Source organism: Entelurus aequoreus, linkage group LG11 (genome assembly GCF_033978785.1).
Source record: "Entelurus aequoreus isolate RoL-2023_Sb linkage group LG11, RoL_Eaeq_v1.1, whole genome shotgun sequence".
NCBI lineage: Eukaryota > Metazoa > Chordata > Actinopteri > Syngnathiformes > Syngnathidae > Entelurus > Entelurus aequoreus.
The window spans coordinates 20,344,786-20,368,439 of record NC_084741.1 but is presented as its reverse complement, the minus strand read 5'-3'; the positions used below and the strand labels follow the sequence as shown (position 1 = coordinate 20,368,439).

The following is a 23,654-nucleotide window of genomic DNA, read 5'->3' as shown; positions in this document are numbered from 1 at the left end:
GATCCACTATGGACTGGACTCTCACAATATTATGTTAGATCCACTATGGACTGGACTCTCACACTATTATGTTAGATCCACCATGGACTGGACTCTCACACTATGTTAGATCCACTATGGACTGGACTCTCACACTATTATGATGGATCCACTATGGACTGGACTCGCACACTATTATGATAGACCCACTATGGACTGGACTCTCACACTATTATGCTAGATCCACTATGGACTGGACTCTCACACTATTATGCAAGATCGACTAAGGACTGGACTCTCACTATTATGTTAGATCCACTATGGACTGGACTCTCACACTATTAAGCCAGATCCACTATGGACTGGACTCTCACGCTATTATGATAGATCCACTATGGACTGGACTCTCACAATATTATGTTAGATCCACTATGGACTGGACTCTCACACTATTATGTTAGATCCACCACATTCTCACACTATGGTAGATCCACTATGGTAGATCCACTATGGACTGGACTCTCACACTGTTAGATCCACTATGGACTGGACTCTCACACTATTATGTTAAATCCACTATGGACTGGACTCTCACACTATTATGCTAGATCCACTATGGACTGGACTCTCATACTATTATGTTAGATCCACTATGGACTGGACTCCCACTCTATTATGCTAGATCCACTATGGACTGGACTCTCGCACTATTATGCTAGATCCACTATGGACTGGACTCTCACACTATTATGTTAAATCCAATATGGACTGGACTCTCACACTATTATGGTAGATCCACTATGGACTGGACTCTCACACTATTATGCTAAATCCACTATGGACTGGACTCTCACACTATTATGCTAGATCCACTATGGACTGGACTCTCACACTATTATGTTAAATCCAATATGGACTGGACTCTCACACTATTATGGTAGATCCACTATGGACTGGACTCTCACACTATTATGTTAAATCCACTATGGACTAGACTCTCACACTATTATGTTAAATCCACTATGGACTGGACTCTCACACTATTATGCTAGATCCACTATGGACTGGACTCTCATACTATTATGTTAGATCTTTCTTTCTTTCTTTCTTTTAGTTTATTTCGAACATGAACACATTTACATCATAATACATCACACAATTTCATATCATTTCATTTACATCATGCCCGAAAAGGAGTAGGAAGAAGCAAAGCTTATTTAATCCTACCCCTTTCCCACTTCAAAGCATTTACAATTATATAAAATCATTTACTGACCTTTTTATATAATAAAATAACATCTATGAATTAGTATATACAACAGTTTGTAATATGTAATTAATTAATTCAGTCATTATTAACATACTGAGATGAAGAATATCTTTATTTTCAATAAGGTTGGAAGTTGTTCTCATAATTCTTCTTCTTTGTACTTTGTAAGCACTATTAATTTAAACAACCTCTTAAACTGGATCATGTCAGTACAATTTTTAACTTCTTTACTTAATCCATTCCATGATTTAATTCCACATACTGTTATGCTAAAAGTTTTAAGTGTTGTACGTGCATATAAATGTTTTAAATTATTTTTTCCTCTAAGGTTATATTTCTCCTCTTTAGTTGAGAAGAAATGTTGTACATTCTTTGGTAGCAGGTTATAGATTGCTTTGTACATCATTTTAGCTGTTTGCAATTTTACCAAATCACCAAACTTTAATATTTTTGACTTAATAAATAAAGGGTTTGTATGTTCTCTATATCCAACATTATGTATTATTCTAACTGATCTTTTTTGTAACACGGTTAACGAATGTAGCACACATTTGTAGTTATTTCCCCATATTTCTGCACAATAACTCAGATATGGTAACACTAGTGAGCAGTAGAGAATATGAAGTGATTTTTGGCCCAGGACGTGTTTTGTTTTATTCATTATTGAAATGTTTTTTGCTACCTTATGTTGTATGTTTTGTATATGAGATTTCCAGTTCATTTTATCATCTATTAATACTCCCAAAAATCTGGTTTCTTTTACCCTTTCGATGTCTACTCCGTCTATTTGTATTCGTGTATGATGCTCTTTTCTACTATTACCAAATAGCATTATTTTAGTTTTACTGAGATTCAAAGATAGTCTGTTTTTGTCAAAACATCTTTTTAATTTGTTAATTTCTTCTGTTATTATTTGTATTATCTTCTGTGTGTTCTCTCCTGAACAGAAATCAGTTGTATCATCTGCAAATAAAACTAACTTTAAGTCCTTTGGAACTTTACAAATGTCGTTTATATAAAGATTAAACAATTTTGGTGCCAGTATTGATCCCTGCGGCACACCACAGGATATATCTAGCCGTGTTGACATATTTTCACCCATCTTCACATATTGCTTCCTGTTGGTTAAATAGCTTCTTACCCAGTTCAATACCAAACCTCTGATGCCATATCGTTGTAATTTTTGTATTAAAATATCATGATTAATTGTATCAAATGCTTTTGTTAAGTCCATGAATACTGCTGCCGCACATTCTTTACCATCTATTGCATTGGTAATTTCCTCTGTTATTTTAATTAATGGTATTGATGTTGAGATATTTGCTCGATAGATCCACTATGGACTGGACTCTCACACTATTATGCTAGATCCACTATGGACTGGACTCCCACTCTATTATGTTAGATCCACTATGGACTGGACTCACACAATATTATGTTAAATCCACTATGGACTGGACTCTCACACTATTATGCTAGATCCACTATGGACTAGACTCTCACACTATTATGTTAAATCCACTATGGACTGGACTCTCACACTATTATGCTAGATCCACTATGGACTGGACTCACACACTATTATGCTAGATCCACTATGGACTGGACTCACACAATATTATGCTAGATCCACTATGGACTGGACTCTCACACTATTATGCTAAATCCACTATGGACTGGACTCTCACACTATTATGCTAGATCCACTATGGACTGGACTCACACACTATTATGCTAGATCCACTATGGACTGGACTCTCACACTATTATGCTAGATCCACTATGGACTGGACTCTCACACTATTATGCTAGATCCACTATGGACTGGACTCTCACACTATTATGCTAGATCCACTATGGACTGGACTCTCACACTATTATGTTAGATCCACTATGGACTGGACTCACACAATATTATGCTAGATCCACTATGGACTGGACTCTCACACTATTATGTTAGATCCACTATGGACTGGACTCTCACACTATTATGTTAGATCCACTATGGACTGGACTAACACAATATTATGCTAGATCCACTATGGACTGGACTCACACACTATTATGCTAGATCCACTATGGACTGGACTCTCACACTATTATGCTAGATCCACTATGGACTGGACTCTCACACTATTATGCTAGATCCACTATGGACTGGACTCTCACACTATTATGCTAGATCCACTATGGACTGGACTCCCACTCTATTATGTTAGATCCATTATGGACTGGACTCACACAATATTATGCTAGATCCACTATGGACTGGACTCTCACACTATTATGTTAAATCCACTATGGACTAGGCTCTCACACTATTATGTTAAATCCACTATGTACTGGACTCTCACACTATTATGCTAGATCCACTATGGACTGGACTCACACACTATTATGCTAGATCCACTATGGACTGGACTCTCACACTATTATGCTAGATCCACTATGGACTGGACTCACACACTATTGTGCTAGATCCACTATGGACTGGACTCTCACACTATTATGCTAGATCCACTATGGACTGGACTCACACACTATTATGCTAGATCCACTATGGACTGGACTCTCACACTATTATGCTAGATCCAGTATGGACTGGACTCTCACACTATTATGCTAGATCCACTATGGACTGGACTCACACACTATTATGCTAGATCCACTATGGACTGGACTCTCACACTATTATGCTAGATCCACTATGGACTGGACTCTCACACTATTATGCTAGATCCACTATGGACTGGACTCTCACACTATTATGCTAGATCCACTATGGACTGGACTCTCACACTATTATGTTAGATCCACTATGGACTGGACTCTCACACTATTATGCTAGATCCACTATGGACTGGACTCTCACACTATTATGCTAGATCCACTATGGACTGGACTCTCACACTATTATGCTAGATCCACTATGGACTGGACTCTCGCACTATTATGTTAGATCCACTATGGACTGGACTAACACAATATTATGCTAGATCCACTATGGACTGGACTCTCACACTATTATGTTAAATCCACTATGGACTAGACTCTCACACTATTATGTTAAATCCACTATGGACTGGACTCTCACACTATTATGCTAGATCCACTATGGACTGGACTCACACACTATTATGCTAGATCCACTATGGACTGGACTCCCACTCTATTATGTTAGATCCACTATGGACTGGACTCACACAATATTATGCTAGATCCACTATGGACTGGACTCTCACACTATTATGTTAAATCCACTATGGACTAGACTCTCACACTATTATGTTAAATCCACTATGGACTGGACTCTCACACTATTATGCTAGATCCACTATGGACTGGACTCACACACTATTATGCTAGATCCACTATGGACTGGACTCACACACTATTATGCTAGATCCACTATGGACTGGACTCTCACACTATTATTTTAGATCCACTATGGACTGGACTCTCACAATATTATGCTAGATCCACTATGGACTGGACTCTCACACTATTATGTTAGATCCACTATGGACTGGACTCTCACAATATTATGCTAGATCCACTATGGACTGGACTCTCACACTATTATGCTAGATCCACTATGGACTGGACTCACACACTATTATGCTAGATCCACTATGGACTGGACTCACACACTATTATGCTAGATCCACTATGGACTGGACTCTCACACTATTATTTTAGATCCACTATGGACTGGACTCTCACAATATTATGTTAGATCCACTATGGACTGGACTCTCACACTATTATGTTAGATCCACTATGGACTGGACTCTCACAATATTATGCTAGATCCACTATGGACTGGACTCTCACACTATTATGTTAGATCCACTATGGACTGGACTCTCACAATATTATGCTAGATCCACTATGGACTCTCACACTATTATGTTAGATCCACTATGGACTGGACTCTCACACTATTATGCTAGATCCACTATGGACTGGACTCACACAATATTATGCTAGATCCACTATGGACTGGACTCTCACACTATTATGTTAGATCCACTATGGACTGGACTCTCACAATATTATGCTAGATCCACTATGGACTGGACACACACAATATTATGCTAGATCCACTATGGACTGGACTCTCACACTATTATGTTAGATCCACTATGGACTGGACTCTCACACTATTATGCTAGATCCACTATGGACTGGACTCACACAATATTATGCTAGATCCACTATGGACTGGACTCTCACACTATTATGTTAGATCCACTATGGACTGGACTCTCACACTATTATGCTAGATCCACTATGGACTGGACTCACACAATATTATGCTAGATCCACTATGGACTGGACTCTCACACTATTATGTTAGATCCACTATGGACTGGACTCTCACAATATTATGCTAGATCCACTATGGACTGGACTCCCACTCTATTATGTTAGATCCACTATGGACTGGACTCACACAATATTATGCTAGATCCACTATGGACTGGACTCTCACACTATTATGTTAAATCCACTATGGACTAGACTCTCACACTATTATGTTAAATCCACTATGGACTGGACTCTCACACTATTATGCTAGATCCAATATGGACTGGACTCTCACACTATTATGCTAGATCCACTATGGACTGGACTCTCACACTATTATGTTAAATCCACTATGGACTAGACTCTCACACTATTATGTTAAATCCACTATGGACTCGACTCTCACACTATTATGCTAGATCCACTATGGACTGGACTCTCACACTATTATGCTAGATCCACTATGGACTGGACTCTCACACTATTATGTTAAATCCACTATGGACTAGACTCTCACACTATTATGTTAAATCCACTATGGACTAGACTCTCACACTATTATGCTAGATCCACTATGGACTGGACTCTCACACTATTATGCTAGATCCACTATGGACTGGACTCTCACACTATTATGTTAAATCCACTATGGACTAGACTCTCACACTATTATGTTAAATCCACTATGGACTGGACTCTCACACTATTATGTTAAATCCACTATGGACTGGACTCTCACACTATTATGACAGATCCACTATGGACTGGACTCTCACACTATTATGTTAAATCCACTATGGACTAGACTCTCACACTATTATGTTAAATCCACTATGGACTAGACTCTCACACTATTATGTTAAATCCACTATGGACTGGACTCTCACACTATTATGCTAGATCCACTATGGACTGGACTCTCACACTATTATGTTAGATCTTTCTTTCTTTCTTTCTTTTAGTTTATTTCGAACATGAACACATTTACATCATAACACATCACACAATTTCATATCATTTTATTTACATCATGCCCGAAAAGGAGTAGGAAGAAGCAAAGCTTATTTAATCCTACCCCTTTCCCACTTCAAAGCATTTACAATTATATAAAATCATTTACTGACCTTTTTATATAATAAAATAACATCTATGAATTAGTATATGCAACAGTTTGTAATATGTAATTAATTAATTCAGTCATTATTAACATACTGAGATGAAGAATGTTTTCAATAAGGTTGGAAGTATTTCTCATAATTCTTCTTCTTTGTACTTTGTAAGCACTATTAATTTAAACAACCTCTTAAACTGGATCATGTCAGTACAATTTTCAACTTCTTTACTTAATCCATTCCATAATTTAATTCCACATACTGTTATGCTAAAAGTTTTAAGTGTTGTACGTGCATACAAATGTTTTAAATTATTTTTTCCTCTATGGTTATATTTCTCCTCTTTAGTTGAGAAGAATTGTTGTACATTCTTTGGTAGCAGGTTATAGTTTAATTTGTACATCCTTTTAGCTGTTTGCAATTTTACCAAATCACCAAACTTTAATATTTTTGACTTAATAAATAAAGGGTTTGTATGTTCTCTATATCCAACATTATGTATTATTCTAACTGATCTTTTTTGTAACATGGTTAACGAATGTAGCGCACATTTGTAGTTATTTCCCCATATTACTGCACAATAACTCAGATATGGTAACACTAGCGAGCAGTAGAGAATGTGAAGTGATTTTTGGCCCAGGACGTGTTTTGTTTTATTCATTATTGAAATGTTTTTTGCTACCTTATGTTGTATGTTTTGTATATGAGATTTCCAGTTCATTTTATCATCTATTAATACTCCCAAAAATCTGGTTTCTTTTACCCTTTCGATGTCTACTCCGTCTATTTGTATTTGCGTATGATGCTCTTTCCTACTATTACCAAATAGCATTATTTTAGTTTTACTGAGATTCAAACATAGTCTGTTTTTGTCAAACCATCTTTTTAATTTGTTCATTTCTTCTGTTATTATTTGTATTATCTTCTGTGTGTTCTCTCCTGAACAGAAATCAGTTGTATCATCTGCAAATAAAACTAACTTTAAGTCCTTTGGAACTTTACAAATGTCGTTTATATAAAGATTAAACAATTTTGGTCCCAGTATTGATCCCTGCGGCACACCACAGGATATATCTAGCCGTGTTGACATATTTTCACCCATCTTCACATATTGCTTCCTGTTGGTTAAATAGCTTCTTACCCAGTTCAATACCAAACCTCTGATGCCATATCGTTCTAATTTTTGTATTAAAATATCATGATTAATTGTATCAAATGCTTTTGTTAAGTCCATGAATACTGCTGCCGCACATTCTTTACCATCTATTGCATTGGTAATTTCCTCTGTTATTTTTAATTAATGGTATTGATGTTGAGATATTTGCTCGATAGATCCACTATGGACTGGACTCTCACACTATTATGCTAGATCCACTATGGACTGGACTCACACAATATTATGCTAGATCCACTATGGACTGGACTCCCACTCTATTATGTTAGATCCACTATGGACTGGACTCACACAATATTATGCTAGATCCACTATGGACTGGACTCTCACACTATTATGTTAGATCCACTATGGACTGGACTCTCACACTATTATGTTAGATCCACTATGGACTGGACTCTCACACTATTATGCTAGATCCACTATGGACTGGACTCACACACTATTATGCTAGATCCACTATGGACTGGACTCTCACACTATTTTGCTAGATCCACTATGGACTAGACTCACACTATTATGTTAAATCCACTATGGACTGGACTCTCACACTATTATGCTAGATCCACTATGGACTGGACTCTCACACTATTATGCTAGATCCACTATGGACTGGACTCTCACACTATTATGCTAGATCCACTATGGACTGGACTCTCACACTATTATGCTAGATCCACTATGGACTGGACTCACACAATATTATGCTAGATCCACTATGGACTGGACTCTCACAATATTATGCTAGATCCACTCGACGTCCATTGCACCGGTCGCCCTAGAGGGGGTGGGGGGTCCCCACATCTGCGGTCCTCTCCAAGGTTTCTCATTGTCCTCCCATTGCACTGATGTGGGATCTGAGCCGGGGGATGTCGTTGTGGCTTGTGCAGCCCTTTGAGACACTCGTGATTAAGGGCTATATAAGTAAACTTTGATTGATTGATTGATTGATATAAACACAGAATCATTGCCACTTTCTTGTTGTAATGCTTTCAAAAAAAGACAGTTTTTAACAGACATACTGAACTACTCAATAGAAGCGAGTGTATTACAGTATTCCATGATTTTGGAGTAGTTATGAGGAGGTAACATGCTCCTGATGTGTCTACAGAGATGCCCCCAGCTCTCCAACTGCCACCAGTCGATGGAGCCTCGCCGGCAGTCCCGGACGCCTCAGAGACGACCTCAGCTGCCGGGACGGACGAGGGGCCGCCGCAGCTCCACTCGCCCGCCGAACCTGACCTGGACCCCGACGCCGAGCCCGAGAAGGAGCTGGACCCAGAGACGGAGGAAGAGAAAGCGAAGCGTCTTCTCTACTGCTCGCTGTGCAAGGTGGCCGTCAATTCGGCATCGCAGCTGGAGGCCCACAATAGTGGTGAGAGCTTCTAGAAACCTTCGCAGCAAGACAGTCAGTCAGTTTGTTTCCATGCACTCAATTAGTCTGCTTTCTCAAAATAAGCTTTCTTAAACACGTGGAAACACCTTTAAAGATTAACTGTTTTTGCAATTTTGCCTATCATTCACAACCCTTATATGAGACAAGAACACGTACAGTCTCGATCAAAAGTTGACATACCCTTGTAAAGAACATAATGTCATGGCTGTCTTGAGTTTACAATCATTTCTACAACTCTTCTTTTTTTTGTGTGATAGAGTGATTGGACCACATATTTGTTGATCACAAAAAAAAATCTAGAATTTTGGTTCTTTTATGAATTTATTCTGGGTCTACTGAAACGTGAGCAAATCTGCTGGGTCAAAAGTATACATACAGCAATGTTAATATTTGCTTACATGTCCCTTGGCAGGTTTCACTGCAATAAAGCGCTTTTGGTAGCCATCCACAAGCTTCTGGTGGAATTTTTGACCACTCCTCTTGACAAAATTGGTGCAGTTCAGCTAAATGTGTTGGTTTTCTGACATGGACGTGTTTCTTCAGCATTGTCCACACGTTTAAGTAAAGACTTTGGGGAGGCCATTCTAAAATCTTAATTGTAACCTGATTTAGCCATTCCTTTACCACATTTGACGTGTGTTTGGGGTCATTGTTCTGTTGGAACACCCAACTGCGCCCAAGACCCAACCTCCGGGCTGATGATTTTAGCTTGTCCTGAAGAATTTGGAGGTAATCCTCCCTTTTCATTGTCCCATTTACTCTCTGCAAAGCACCAGTTCCATTGGCAGCAAAACAGGCCCAGAGCATGCTACTACCACCACCATGCTTGACGGTAGGGATGGTGTTCCTGGGATTAAAGGCCTCACCTTTTCTCCTCCAAACATATTGCTGGGTATTTTGGCCAAACAGCTCCATTTTTGTTTCATCTGACATCACATGGACAAAGATAAGACCTTCTGGAGGAAAGTTCTGTGGTCAGATCACAGCACAGCATTTACAAGTAAATGCTGTGCTGTGATCACTTCAAAGCAAAATTCATGGTCAATCCAGACAACCTTCCCTAGTCATGGCTTAAAAAAAAATGCAACACACATGGTCACTCATAACAACCTGCTCACTGAACTTTGTGGATATTAAAGGTGACCAAAATGGGCAAAGGGTATCGTAAATTAATATCTCCTATTTGGAATAACTTTGCTAAAAGTACCATGATGCCATTTTAAAGATAAACTTGTTCAAAACTGTGTGGCTAAATTTTAGCCCGGTAACTTTTAAATTGAACTGATTTGTCGAAGATGGGGGTGGGGGGGGGGAATGCAGTTTTTTGGTCAAAAGTGACTCAAGAGTTAACGCCTCCCCCCTTTCAGCTATGATTGGAACAGTTTCTGACCGGGCCACTTCCTGTTCAAACCCTGCAGGTACCAAGCACAAGACCATGCTGGAGGCCCGCACTGGGGTGGGCTGCATCAAGTCCTTCCCGCGGGCCGCAGTCAAAGGCAAACTGCCGCCGCCGTCCAAAACGTCGACGGGCCTGCAGAACAAAACCTTCCACTGTGAGACGTGCGACGTGCACGTCAACTCCGAGACGCAGCTGAAGCAGGTGAGCGACGTAGACAACGAATGAATAAAAAAAACTTCGCAAACGAGGTTGGGGTAACGGGAATGTTTTATAAAAAAATAAAAGGGGAACTGCACTTTTTTTTAAATGTTGTCTATCATTTACAATAGTTATGTAAGACAAGAACATATACTGTATTTTCCCGTATATAAGCCATACTCACAAAAAATTTTAAGAAATAAATATTTTTTCATGTGGAACGCTCTCCCTGACCACCTGAGGGCACCACAGACTGTGGATGCTTTTTAAAAAGGCCTAAAAACCCTTCTTTTTAAGAAAGCCTTTTTTTTAGATATTTGTGCTAGTTCTAGCTATTAGGCTGTTCTGTTTTTTTTTGTTTTTTTACTATTTATTTTACTTGTTGGGGGCAGCTATTTGTGGTTTTAGCGTTGTTCTTTTGTTTTTTGTTTTTTGGGTTTTTTTTTAAATGCACTGTAGCACTTTGAGGTTGTTTGCTCAATGTAAAGTGCTTTTACAAATAAAATCTATTATTATTATTATTATTATTATTCCATGTATTAGCCGCACCAGACTATAAATCCCAGATATATACGTTGAGAAATTAGTTATTTACAAAGAAACGTTGTATAATTGTTTCCAAATGGTGTACACGGCAGTAAAACGGCTGATCAAACAAAACAGAAGTCATCGTCATGGACCCACCAGCTGCGCAAGCTAACTCTCCAATCAGCTAAGCAGACTCAATAACTCCACGGTGACGTTTTGGCGAATTTACTGAGGCATTTGTGTAACTGAAACAATACAAAAAGATTGCCATTGTAAATTAATAATACTAACCGAGACACTCGTAAAAGTGTTAGCATATTAGCTAATGCTAACGACACTAGCTTGATTACATTACGATAACACAGCCCCACCAAAAACAAAATTCACGAGCCGCCACTGATTATGATGCATTCTCATTTTAGGAAAAGTATTAAACAATACTTTCTTAACAGTATAATTGTAACCAGGAATAAGTCTTCAAGTAACAATATTCAAATACTAACATTGTTGGGTAAGACAGAACTTGGTTTTATTCTGAATCCAGTGAAACAGATTGGTGGTTTTAGCTGATATAAAGACTTTCAGGTGTTTATATATGTTTATGTTGAAGTATTTGGCAGACGCTTTTATCCAAAGCGACATACATAAAAAATACATATATAACAATCACTGTAAACATGATCATTTAAGGGAAGAATGTAATACAAAATATCAATACAAAGTGTCAAGACAGAATAAACTCTGCTGCTGCAGCAACAAAGATACAGTCTATAAGTCCTTAAGATATATAGATATCTAATGTATTCATACATTGTTTATGTAGGATATACGCATGTATATATAACCTAATCATATTGTTTCTTGAACTTAATAATAGCTGACCGCTTTTTCCCCCCTTCTCTGATATTATATTCCCAGTTTTGATCTGGTCACTTATATAAGAATATTCTATTACTGTTAAGCAAACTATGAATAATAAATCACGCCAAAACACGTGTCCTTTATCATAACTACACGTATGACAAAAATCCACGTGAAAATCAGTGGTATTCAGTGAGGTAAGATGAATTAAATGCGCTGACAGCTCATTGCTCCTGCCAAATTAATTGCACTGAGTGGAGCGGATCACCACTCCAAGATGGCGGCCCCCCGTCTCGTCAGCGCCAGTAGGCAGTAGCGCTCGATGCTGCGTCTACTTATAAGATGTCTATGGCTTCAGGAAGACGAGATCAATCCACACATACGCGAAGACTACGTCACTTCCTAGACTCGTTTTATGATTTTTTTTTTTGGTATAAAAAATAGCTTACCTGGGAATAAAAGGTAGAAGAATATAAACATGAATAAGTGCAGATTTAAAAAATCTTCAAAAATGTCAACTACTTTCACTCTTCTGTCATTGTAATTAATGACACACGGGGGCGCCACTGACTTCCATCGCGTAATTGATTTATTTGTATTTATTTTTTAAACAAAATCTATATCTACAGCCAACAAAAAGTAGACTTTTAAATGATCAGCATTGTGAATTAATGTAAATAAAGTAGTAAAAAAGGATTGATTTATTTGCCATTTAAAAGGACACTGCACTTTTTTTTATGTTGCCTATCGTTCACAATCACGATACAAGAACACAACTTTTTTTTATTAGGGTTTTAAAGATGATTAAAAAAAAGCCCTCTAAAACAACTTCAGAACCCTCCATCAACTTTTTATATACACACTTCAAGTCTATATATAATGTAGTAACAGACATGTTTATAACAATATGTAATATGTACAATATTTACCGTATTTTTGGTCATTTTAATCATTGACTTCTTGCACGCATTGAGTTCCGTTTCCATAGCAGCGCACGGCTGACTACCAGTATGTTCCTACTTCCGGAAACAAACACGAGTGTGTTTTTTATTCGCGGCAGACTTGGTAACAGACAACGAAGATGACTATTTTTGAACAAATGTGCATTCACAACCTTATATTTTTTAAGCTGAATATGCAGAGGATGAACTACTGCTTATAGGCATAAATGGCGTGCTTATTCAAATAAACCGGAAAAACGTCCCTAGCCAGCTGGACCAAAACAGTCTATCGAGTGAGTCGCTAAAATATTGCTGATGATGCAGGCTTGGTGGCTGTATGGCCAGCTGTGTACAAACAAAACATGAAATAATACTTTACAGATACTGTAATATGATTGTTCATGTTTTTCAGTCAGTACAAATTGGTGTCGCGTTGTGTTGTGTATTACAAACTTAAACGCGTTTTGTGCTATTGTAGTAGTTAATCTCTTGCCGTAGTTAGCTTTTACGGCTAATACCGTATCATGGCGATGTGTTACTCCGCTGGTAAGAGTTCCTCGGTGTTTGTTCTTACAATAACAATGTTGCTACAGTTTGGTTATTATACAGGTTACTGAACTAAAAAGAAGTACTGTTGACGTTTTTTGAATGCATTTTTAAAGTGATTTCAAGGTAGACTTGATTGCTCCCATTAGCTGCATGCTAGTCAGCTAGAACGAGACGATTTTTACAAGTTAGACTGCAAAAAAAACAAAAAATTGTGTTTTCTTGTTTCTCATAATGATTGTGAATGACATGATATTTACGAACGGTTTAAAAGAGGAGAAAACACGAAAAAAAATGACAATTAAATTTTGAAACATAGTTTATCTTTAATTTCGACTCTTTAAAATTCAAAATTCAACCGAAAAAAAGAAGAGAAAAACTAGCTAATTCGAATCTTTTTGAAAAAATTAAAAAAATAATTTATGGAATATCATTAGTAATTTTTCCTGATTAAGATTCATTTTAGAATTTTGATGACATGCTTTAAATAGGTTAAAATCCAATCTGCACTTCGTTAGAATATATAACAAATTGGATCAAGCTATATTTCTAACAAAGACAAATCATTATTTCTTCTAGATTTTCCAGAACAAAAAAAAAAAAAAAGACTTTGAAATAAGATTTAAATTTGATTCTACAGATTTTCTAGATTTGCAAGAATAATTTTTTTGAATTTTAATCATAATAAGTTTGAAGAAATATTTCACAAATATTCTTTCTCGAAAAAACAGAATCTAAAATGAAGAATTAAATTCAAATACATTTATTATTCTTTACAATAAAAATTTTTAAAAAATACTTGAACATTGATTTAAATTGTCAGGAAAGAAGAGGAAAGAATTTAAAAGGTAAAAAGGTATATGTGTTTAAAAATCCTAAAATCATTTTTAAGGTTGTATTTTTTTCTCTAAAATTGTCTTTCTAAAAGTTATAAGAAGCAAAGTAAAAAAATGTATGAATTTATTTAAACAAGTGAAGACCAAGTCTTTAATATATTTTCTTGGATTTTCAAATTATATTTGAGTTTTGTCTCTCTTAGAATTAAAAATGCCGGGCAAAGCGAGACCAGCTTGCTAGTAAATAAATACAATTTAAAAAATAGAGGCAGCTCACTGGTAAGTGCTGCTATTTGAGCTATTTTTAGAACAGGCCAGCGGGCTACTCATCTGGTCCTTACGGGCTACCTGGTGCCCGCGGGCACCGCGTTGGTGACCCCTGCCCTAAAGACTGGCTGAAGAATGCCCTGCAATAGGCCGCTCGCCTTGTCTGTCCAATAACAGAACCTCTGGCCATGCCTTTGGGGAAATTGAAGAAAAACTCTTCAGATTACAGTTACTAATCCATCCATCCATCCATTTTCTACCGCTTGTCCCTTTTTGGGGTCGCGGGGGGTCGCTGTAGCCTATCTCAGCTGCATTCGGGCGGAAGGCAGGGTACACCCTGGACAAGTCGCCACCTCATCGCAGGCAGTTACTAATCATGATAAACAATACATCAGATATTTCAAGAAGTTGTCCTACCCTTCAATGCCAAAGCGCTCCATTAGAAGGACACACCACCAACGCCGGATTGACTGCATGTCCAGCTAGAGCAGATATAACAATGAGTTCATTATTTTTACCTCTCAGAGCCGCTTATTTTGAAATCTTTTAAATATCTAAATACTTACCACACTGTAGTGAAAAGTAGTGTCCGTACAGAGCCAGAGGGAGTACTAAAAATAGAAAATAGTAACTTTTCTGAGCACATGTAATAATTGTGGAATGAAAAAAATATTTCTCTACTTTGTAATAATCTACTAAATTGATGAAAAGAGCCGTCAACATCAATACTGGAAATGTGATAAATAGGAATATCTCTGGAAGCAATAATTGCAACCAAATATTTGTGTAATTTGATACTGTTTCACATCATTGTGGGGGAAGTTTAACCTACTCTTCTTCTTTAAAAATGCTCAACTTACCATGAGCATGAAAACACCACAGTCATTCCCCGAGGTCTGGCGTGGGATCTCCTGGTAATACACATTAGCACCATGAAAATGTATACAGCCTTTGGGTTTACTACAAGACATTTATATTTTATAGAGTAAACCTATTACCTGCATGTCTTTTCCAGTGAGCTCACTCCAGCTTCCTGGGACAATGTGCTGCGCAATGCTCCTGCAGTAAAAAAGCCAAATGTGAATAACATAAAATGCAATAAGCCACTTGGCATATTAAAACATGAAGACAAATTGTAAATAAACAAGTGAAAATTCTATTAGAACACTGCCAAAGCATGAACAAAATCACGTTTCACCAGTACTGGTCCATGACTCTGTGGTTGGGGACCCCTGTTGCACACCACTGGAACATGGCTAGAATGGGAACATAGCCGAAAGAACATCATGTCTAACACATGAGCATAGCGGGGAAGGGAAAGATGACTAGAACAGAACCATAGCCAAAACCAGAACATGGCTGGAACAAAAAGTGGCCAAAATGGAACTGTGGCCAGGATTATTATAAAGGGACCTAGAGTGAAGTGAAGTGAATTACATTTATATAGCGCTTTTTCTCAAGTGACTCAAAGCGCTTTACATAGTGAAACCTAATATCTAAGTTACATTCAAATCAGTGTGGGTGGCACTGGGAGCAGGTGGGTAAAGTGTCTTGCCCAAGGACACAACGGCAGTGACTAGGATGGCGGAAGCGGGGATCGAACCTGCAACCCGGATTATAAGGCACATTAAAGGAGTCATATTATTAAACGTAATTTTTATTTGATTTTATACAATGCCAAACAAGACATATATCGTATTTTCCGGACCATAGGGCGCACCGGATTATAAAGATCACTGCCAAAGAATTGTCTATTTTTTATCTTTTTTCATATATAAGGCGCACCGGATTAAAGGGCGCATTGAAGGAGTCATATTATTAAACGTAATTTTTATTTGATTTTATACAATGCCAAACAAGACATATACTGTATTTTCCAGACCATAGGGCGCACCGGATTATGAAGCTCACTGCCAAAGAATTGTCTATTTTTTATCTTTTTTTCATATATAAGGCGCACCGGATTAAAGGGCGCATTAAAGGAGTCATATTATTAAACGTCATTTTTATTTGATTTTATACAATGCCAAACAAGACATATATCGTATTTTCCGGACCTTAGGGCGCACCGGATTATAAAGATCACTGCCAAAGAATTGTCTATTTTTTATCTTTTTTCATATATAAGGCGCACCGGATTAAAGGGCGCATTGAAGGGGTCATATTATTAAACGTAATTTTTATTTGATTTTATATATTGCCAAACAAGACATATACCGTATTTTCCAGACCATAGGGCGCACCGGATTATAAAGCTCACTGCCAAAGAATTGTGTATTTTTGATCTTTTTTCATAAATAAAGCGCACCGGATTAAAGGGCCCTTTAAAGGAGTCATATTATTAAACGTAATGTTTATTTGATTTTATACAATGCCAAACAAGACATATACCGTATTTTCCAGACCATAGGGCGCACCGGATTATGAAGCTCACTGCCAAAGAATTGTCTATTTTTTATCTTTTTTTCATATGTAAGGCGCACCGGATTAAAGGGCGCATTAAAGGAGTCATATTATTAAACGTAATTTTTATTTGATTTTATACAATGCCAAACAAGACATATACCGTATTTTCCGGACCATAGGGCGCACCGGATTATAAAGCGCACTGCCGACGAATGGTCTATTTTTTACCTTTTTTCATATATAAAGCACACCGGATTATAAAGCACATTAAAAGAATCATAATATTAAACATAATTTTTATTAGATTTTATATAATGCCAAACAAGACGTATTGTATTTTCCGGACCATAGGGCGCACCGGATTATAAAGTGCACTGCCAACGAATGGTCTATTTTCGATCTTTTTTCATATATAAGGCGCACCGGATTATAGGCCGCATTAAGGAGTGATATTATTAACGCCAACACTGTAAGTAGCATTTGTTTTGTTTTGAACGTAATATTTGATATAACATTGTTAATTAAATAAAGTTTACCAAAAAGAAAAGCATTGTTACGGCGGGCTCGATCATAGCTAGAGTACAACAAGTTGATGGAAGTGACGTAGCGTCACGCATGCGTGGACCCAACGTGACTCTTCTTCTTCTTCTTCTGTTGTTATCGCTTGGCGAACTGTCGCAAATCAGGCGCTCCGGCGGCCTTAAATTGACTCAGTGGCGCCACCTGTCATTGAAGAGTGCGGACAATGGTTTCTGCTGGTGAGGAACAAAAAAATTGCGCCAGAGGAACAAAAAGTGGAAAAACCGTGCCAACAGTATTAACCTGAAGAAAATGTTTTTTAAATTCAAAACATTTTTTATCTACAAAACCCAAAACCAGTGAAGTTGGCACATTGTGTAAATGTTCCAACTGAGAAACTAGATTTTTTTTTGCAAATAATCAATTAATTTAGAATTTAATGGCAGCAACACATTGCAAAAAAGTTGGCACAGGGGCATTTTTACCACTGTGTTACATGGCCTTTCCTTTTAACAACACTCAGTAAACTTTTGGGAACTGAGGAGACACATTTTTGAAGCTTTTCAGGTGGAATTCTTTCCCATTCTTGCTTGATGTACAGCTTAAGTTGTTCAACAGTCCGGGGGTCTCCGTTGTGGTATTTTAGGCTTCATAATGCGCCACACATTTTCAATGGGAGACAGGTCTGGACTACAGGCAGGCCAGTCTAGTACCCGCACTCTTTTACTATGAAGCCACGCTGTTGTAACACGTGGCTTGGCATTGTCTTGCTGAAATAAGCAGGGGCGTCCATGTAAACGTTGCTTAGATGGCAACATATGTTGCTCCAAAACCTGTGTGTACCTTTCAGCATTAATGGTGCCTTCACAAATGTGTAAGTTACCCATGTCTTGGGCACTAATACACCCCCCTACCATCACAGATGTTGGCTTTTCAACTTTGCGCCTATAACAATCCGGATGGCTCTTTTCCTCTTTGTCCATAGTTTCTAAAAACAATTTGAAATCTAGACTCGTCAGACCACAGAACACTTTTCCACTTTGCATCAGTCCATCTTAGATGAGCTCGGGCCCAGCGAAGCCGGCGGCGTTTCTGGGTGTTGTTGATAGATGGCTTTCGCTTTGTATAGTAGCGTTTTAATTTGCACTTACAGATGTAGCGACCAACTGTAGTTACTGACAGTGGGTTTCTGAAGTGTTCCTTCAGCCCATGTGGTGATATCCTTTACACACTGATGTCACTTTTTAATGCAGTACCGCCTGAGGAATCCAAGGTCACGGGCATTCAATGTTAGTTTTCAGCCTTGGTGCTTACATGCAGTGATTTCTCCAGATTCTCTGAACCTTTTGATGATATTATGGACCGTAGATGGTGAAATCCGTAAATTCTTTGCAATAAATGTTGATAAATGTTGTTCTTAAACGCATTTGTTCAAAAAGTTGTGACCCCATCCTTGTTTGTGAATGACTGAGCATTTCATGGAAGCTACTTTTATACCCAATCATGGCACCCACCTGTTCCCAATGAGCCTGTTCACCTGTGGGATGTTCCAAATAAGTGTTTGATGAGCTTTCCTCAACTTTCTCAGTCTTTTTCGCCACTTGTGCCAGCTTTTTTAAAACATGTTGCAGGCATCAAATTCCAAATGAGCTAATTTTTGCAAAAAAAAAGTGTTTCTATATTTGAATATTAAGTATTTTGTCTTTGCAGTCTATTCAATTGAATATAAGTTGAAAAGGATTTGCAAATCATTGTATTCTGTTTTTATTTACCATTTACACAACGTGCCAACTTCACTGGTTTTGGGTTTTGTACCTGCAAATTGTTTTTAACTTGCTGAAAATTGTTTTTCTACATTGCAAATTGTTGTAGTTTGTGGAACTTTTCAGTCTGTGGAACTTTTTTGTGTGTTTGTGGCAGTATTCTCACTCCACAGTTCCCTTGGAACAGAAATGAATAAGGTTCGAACGTTGAACGTGTCGGCGCTCACAATGCGGCGTCAGTTGCCAAGGCGACGCTCCGCTCGCATTGTTACCAGACAGCTCGTCACCGACTCAAAGCGGAAAAAGGAACCTTTCTGTGTGATGCGAAGAAATGGGGAATGTCGCCGTGGCAACGAGCGAGCGGCGACACAAACACTCTTAGTGACATTTGTCGTCGCTCATTAAGTCCCGCGGGCGTGACGGGGTGTCAAATTAAAAGTATCTCGTTTCTGGGATTTGTTGGAGCAAACTTTGTGGAGATTTGTGTCGCTGAAAGTGGCGCTTGGCTGACGTGCGGCCATTTCCTTCTGAGGCAATCATTAGCCCTCTCTGTGGCAGCTGTGCATCATTACGTCGCTTACATATTTGCATGAAATCAATTACTCGGCTGTGCTTTAAAGGACCGGTCCATTTACTGACACGTGCACATAAACCAAGCTCCACTGCACACACACACACACACACGCACACACATTCTTGTATTTCTTACCTTCTTGAGACCTCTGAAAAATGCCTCCCTCTTTAGGACCACCCTTTCTAGATATACAAAGATGTGTATTTACAACATTAATAATATATACATACTATGCAAATATAAAAAAGCTTGTTGTGAAAAATGGGTTGGAATTTCACAAGAAAAACTTTGAATTTTAGCAGTATTATAATAAAAAACTGAACATTTGTGTAATATTATGACAAAAGTTGGAATTTTACTCAATAACAATCGCAATTTTAGAAGAAAAGCTTAAAATGTTGGCAATTTTATGAAAAGAGTTGTAATTTTACTTGACAAAAGTATTTAGGCAATATTATAATAATCCGAAATTTACTAGGCAAATTTATGACAAAAGTCATAATTTTACTTAAAAAAAATTCAGTAATTTACAAGAACAACAAAAAAATTGGCAATATTGTCATAAAAGTCAGAATTTTATATGACAAATGTCACCATTTTGCATTAAAAAGTAATAATTTTACGAGAAAATATTGCTATATTACAGAAACAGAAAGAATATGAGAAATTGTTCCCAATTTTATAAGAAAAAAGTCGACACATTGTGAGAAAAAGGCTGTTTTTAGTTATTTAAAATTTTTGTATTTTTTGTTTGTAATTGTCTTTTAATCTTCATTATTTACTTCAAGTTATTACAGTATGTCTCTATATACATATTTATTTATTTTTTTAAATTAATTTTGGCCAAAGGGGGCGTATTTCAATTTCTTACACACACTTGTTATTACATATGTTGCCCAGAGGGGGAGAAATTTTAAAACAAGACACACAGTCAATTTGAAAAATCCCTCCTTTTTGAGACCATCCTCATTTTGATAGATTTTCACCAAATGAGACATTCTCTATTAGATGCAATGGTTTTCTGTATTGGGACCATGATTTATGTCCTAACTTGACTTGTTGAAGCCACTTTTCCTTGTTGGTGTCTCAAGAAGGGCAGAAATACAAGACACACACACACACACACACACACACACACACACACACACACACACACACACACTCTTGTATTTCTTACCTTCTTGAGACCTGAGAAAAATGCCTACCTCTTTAGGACCACACTTTCTAGATTTGTATTTACAACATTAATAATATAAAAAATCTTGTTGTGAAAAATGAGTTGGAATTTCACAAGAAAAAGGTCACAATTTCACAAGAAAAACTTTAGCAGTATTATAATAAAAGTCGTCATTTTACTCAACGCAAGTCAAAATGTTACAATAAAAACTGAACATTTGTGCAATATTATGATAACAGTTGGAATTTTACTCAATAACAGTCGCAATTTTAGAAGAAAAGCTTAAAATGTTGGCAATTTTATGAAAAGAGTCGTAATTTTACTCGACAAATGTCGCAATTTTAGAAGAAAACTAAAACATTTTTGGGCAATATTATAATAATAATAATAATCGGAATTTGACTTGGCAAAATTATGACAAAAGTCATCATTTTACTCCAAAAATTTCACTATTTTACAAGAACAACGAAAACATTGCCAATATTGTGATAAAAGTCAGAATTTTATATTACAATTGTCACCATTTTGCAAAAAAAAGTAATCATTTTATGAGAAATTATTGCAATATTACACAAACAGAAAGAATATGAGAAATTGTTCCCAATTTTATAAGAAAAAAGTCGACACCTTGTGAGAGACTGCTTTTAGTTCATTTTTAATTTTTGTTAGAAATTGGTTTTTAATCTTCATTATTTACTTCAAGTTATTACAGTATGTCTCTATATACATATTTATTTTTATTTTTTTTAAATAATTTTGGCTAAAGGGGGCTCATTTCAATTTTTTACACACACTTGTTATTACATATGTTGACCAGAGGGGGAGCACTTCAAATTTGTTTACACACACTTGTTATTTCATATGTTGACCAGAGGGGGAGCACTTTTAAAACTACACACAGTCCATTTGAAATATATATACTAGTACTAGGGCTGGATATGGCTAAAAAGTGTTTTGTGTCTGTCGATATCGATCATAATTGGTATCATTTTATGATCTATCGAAAATAAGGACCAGGAGAAAAATACATTAAATGCCACCTTCCTCTGATTATATTCCCCTCAGCTATCAAAGCAGAAACAAAATGTCAACACAAGCATGGAAAACACTCAAACAATTTAAACAAAATTGTAAAATCACATTGAACAATTAATAAAGTGTAACAAAATAGTGCAAAGTGTGAAAATGAGAGAAACCTGAGAATAAAAAATGTTCTGCAGGTTTAGTGCCAGGAAGTTACGGCTGTGTATAACATTAATTTGGTCCATTATTCTTATTGAAGTATGGAAATGATGCAGTAGAGTTGTATGGTACACGGGTACTAGTAAAGTACGGCGATACTAATGAATCATATTCGGTACTATACTCTGTTTGAAAAATACCGGTTCCCTATTTTTTCTTTTTGAATGGGCATGACGGCGTGCCGTTGCCACATCGTGACATTGCTGGTTTTACAAGCAGAGGAGCATGTTCGGCAGCGCACAATCACAGAGTACTTACAAGCAGACACAGTGTGTAGACAAAAGGGAGAACGGACGCATTTTGACTTAAAAGCTAACGATAAAGGTGAAGTTATAACACCGAAACGCCCTCAGGAAGAGGTGCTTTAAGACATGGCTAGCTAGCTAGCGGCTAACGTCCATCCGCAGTCGGCAGTGTTTTAGCCACTTCTAAATCACTAATTGGTCATTTTGATATTTTTAATTTTCATAACCAATACAATATATACATTTTTTTTTTTTACCTTTAGGGCTCCCCTCAAGTTTGGTCCCAGGGACATGAAAGTCATTGAAATGTTAAATCAGTCATATATATTTTTTTGTTCAATGCTTAAATCTCCAGATCAACTTTAGGTACATCTTTCGATATAAAGTTATTTATTTTTTCAAATTTTATATTTTTTGGGGAAAACACAAAATACCCAATCTTTTAATATTATTTATTCAATATAACATTGACTTTGATTTTTTTTTTTTTTTTGAGCAGTCACGGTAAAAAAAATAAAAGTCCCACTAAAATTCTTGGGGATCCAAAAGTGTCCCACTCATGAAAGTGCAGTGTTTCCCATAAACTGCCAAGATACCTGTGGCGGTGGGGGCGTGGCTATGGGCGTGGTCACCATGACATCATCGAGTAATTTGCATAATTTACTACAATGATATGATTTTCTCTAAAAAGGCTCAAAAAATGTATACTTACTAATTAATATTAACAGTTTTGTTTTAAACGTCCATCCATCCATCCATCCATCCATTTTACAATATAATTACAACACTTTATGTACATATTTATATACAGATTTGAACAATAAGTTATTCACTGAAATATATTTATTAATTGTGGTTCTTACAAAAAATATATCTTATAAAATATAAAAGCTAAAATGTCTCTTAAAGC

General features: G+C 37.0%; 1 protein-coding gene across 5 annotated transcripts in view; it reads left to right on the top strand.

Annotated features, from left to right (window-relative positions):
• The window catches only part of znf385d (zinc finger protein 385D), a 528,085-nt gene that overhangs the window by 475,436 nt on the left and 28,995 nt on the right, over positions 1 to 23,654 (top strand). For all 5 annotated transcript variants that reach the window (XM_062062667.1, XM_062062664.1, XM_062062665.1 and 2 more), the window contains 2 exons: positions 8,958 to 9,221; positions 10,661 to 10,842. In XM_062062667.1, the coding sequence (XP_061918651.1) occupies positions 8,958 to 9,221; positions 10,661 to 10,842 (446 nt within the window). The remainder of the gene's footprint in view (positions 1 to 8,957; positions 9,222 to 10,660; positions 10,843 to 23,654) is intronic.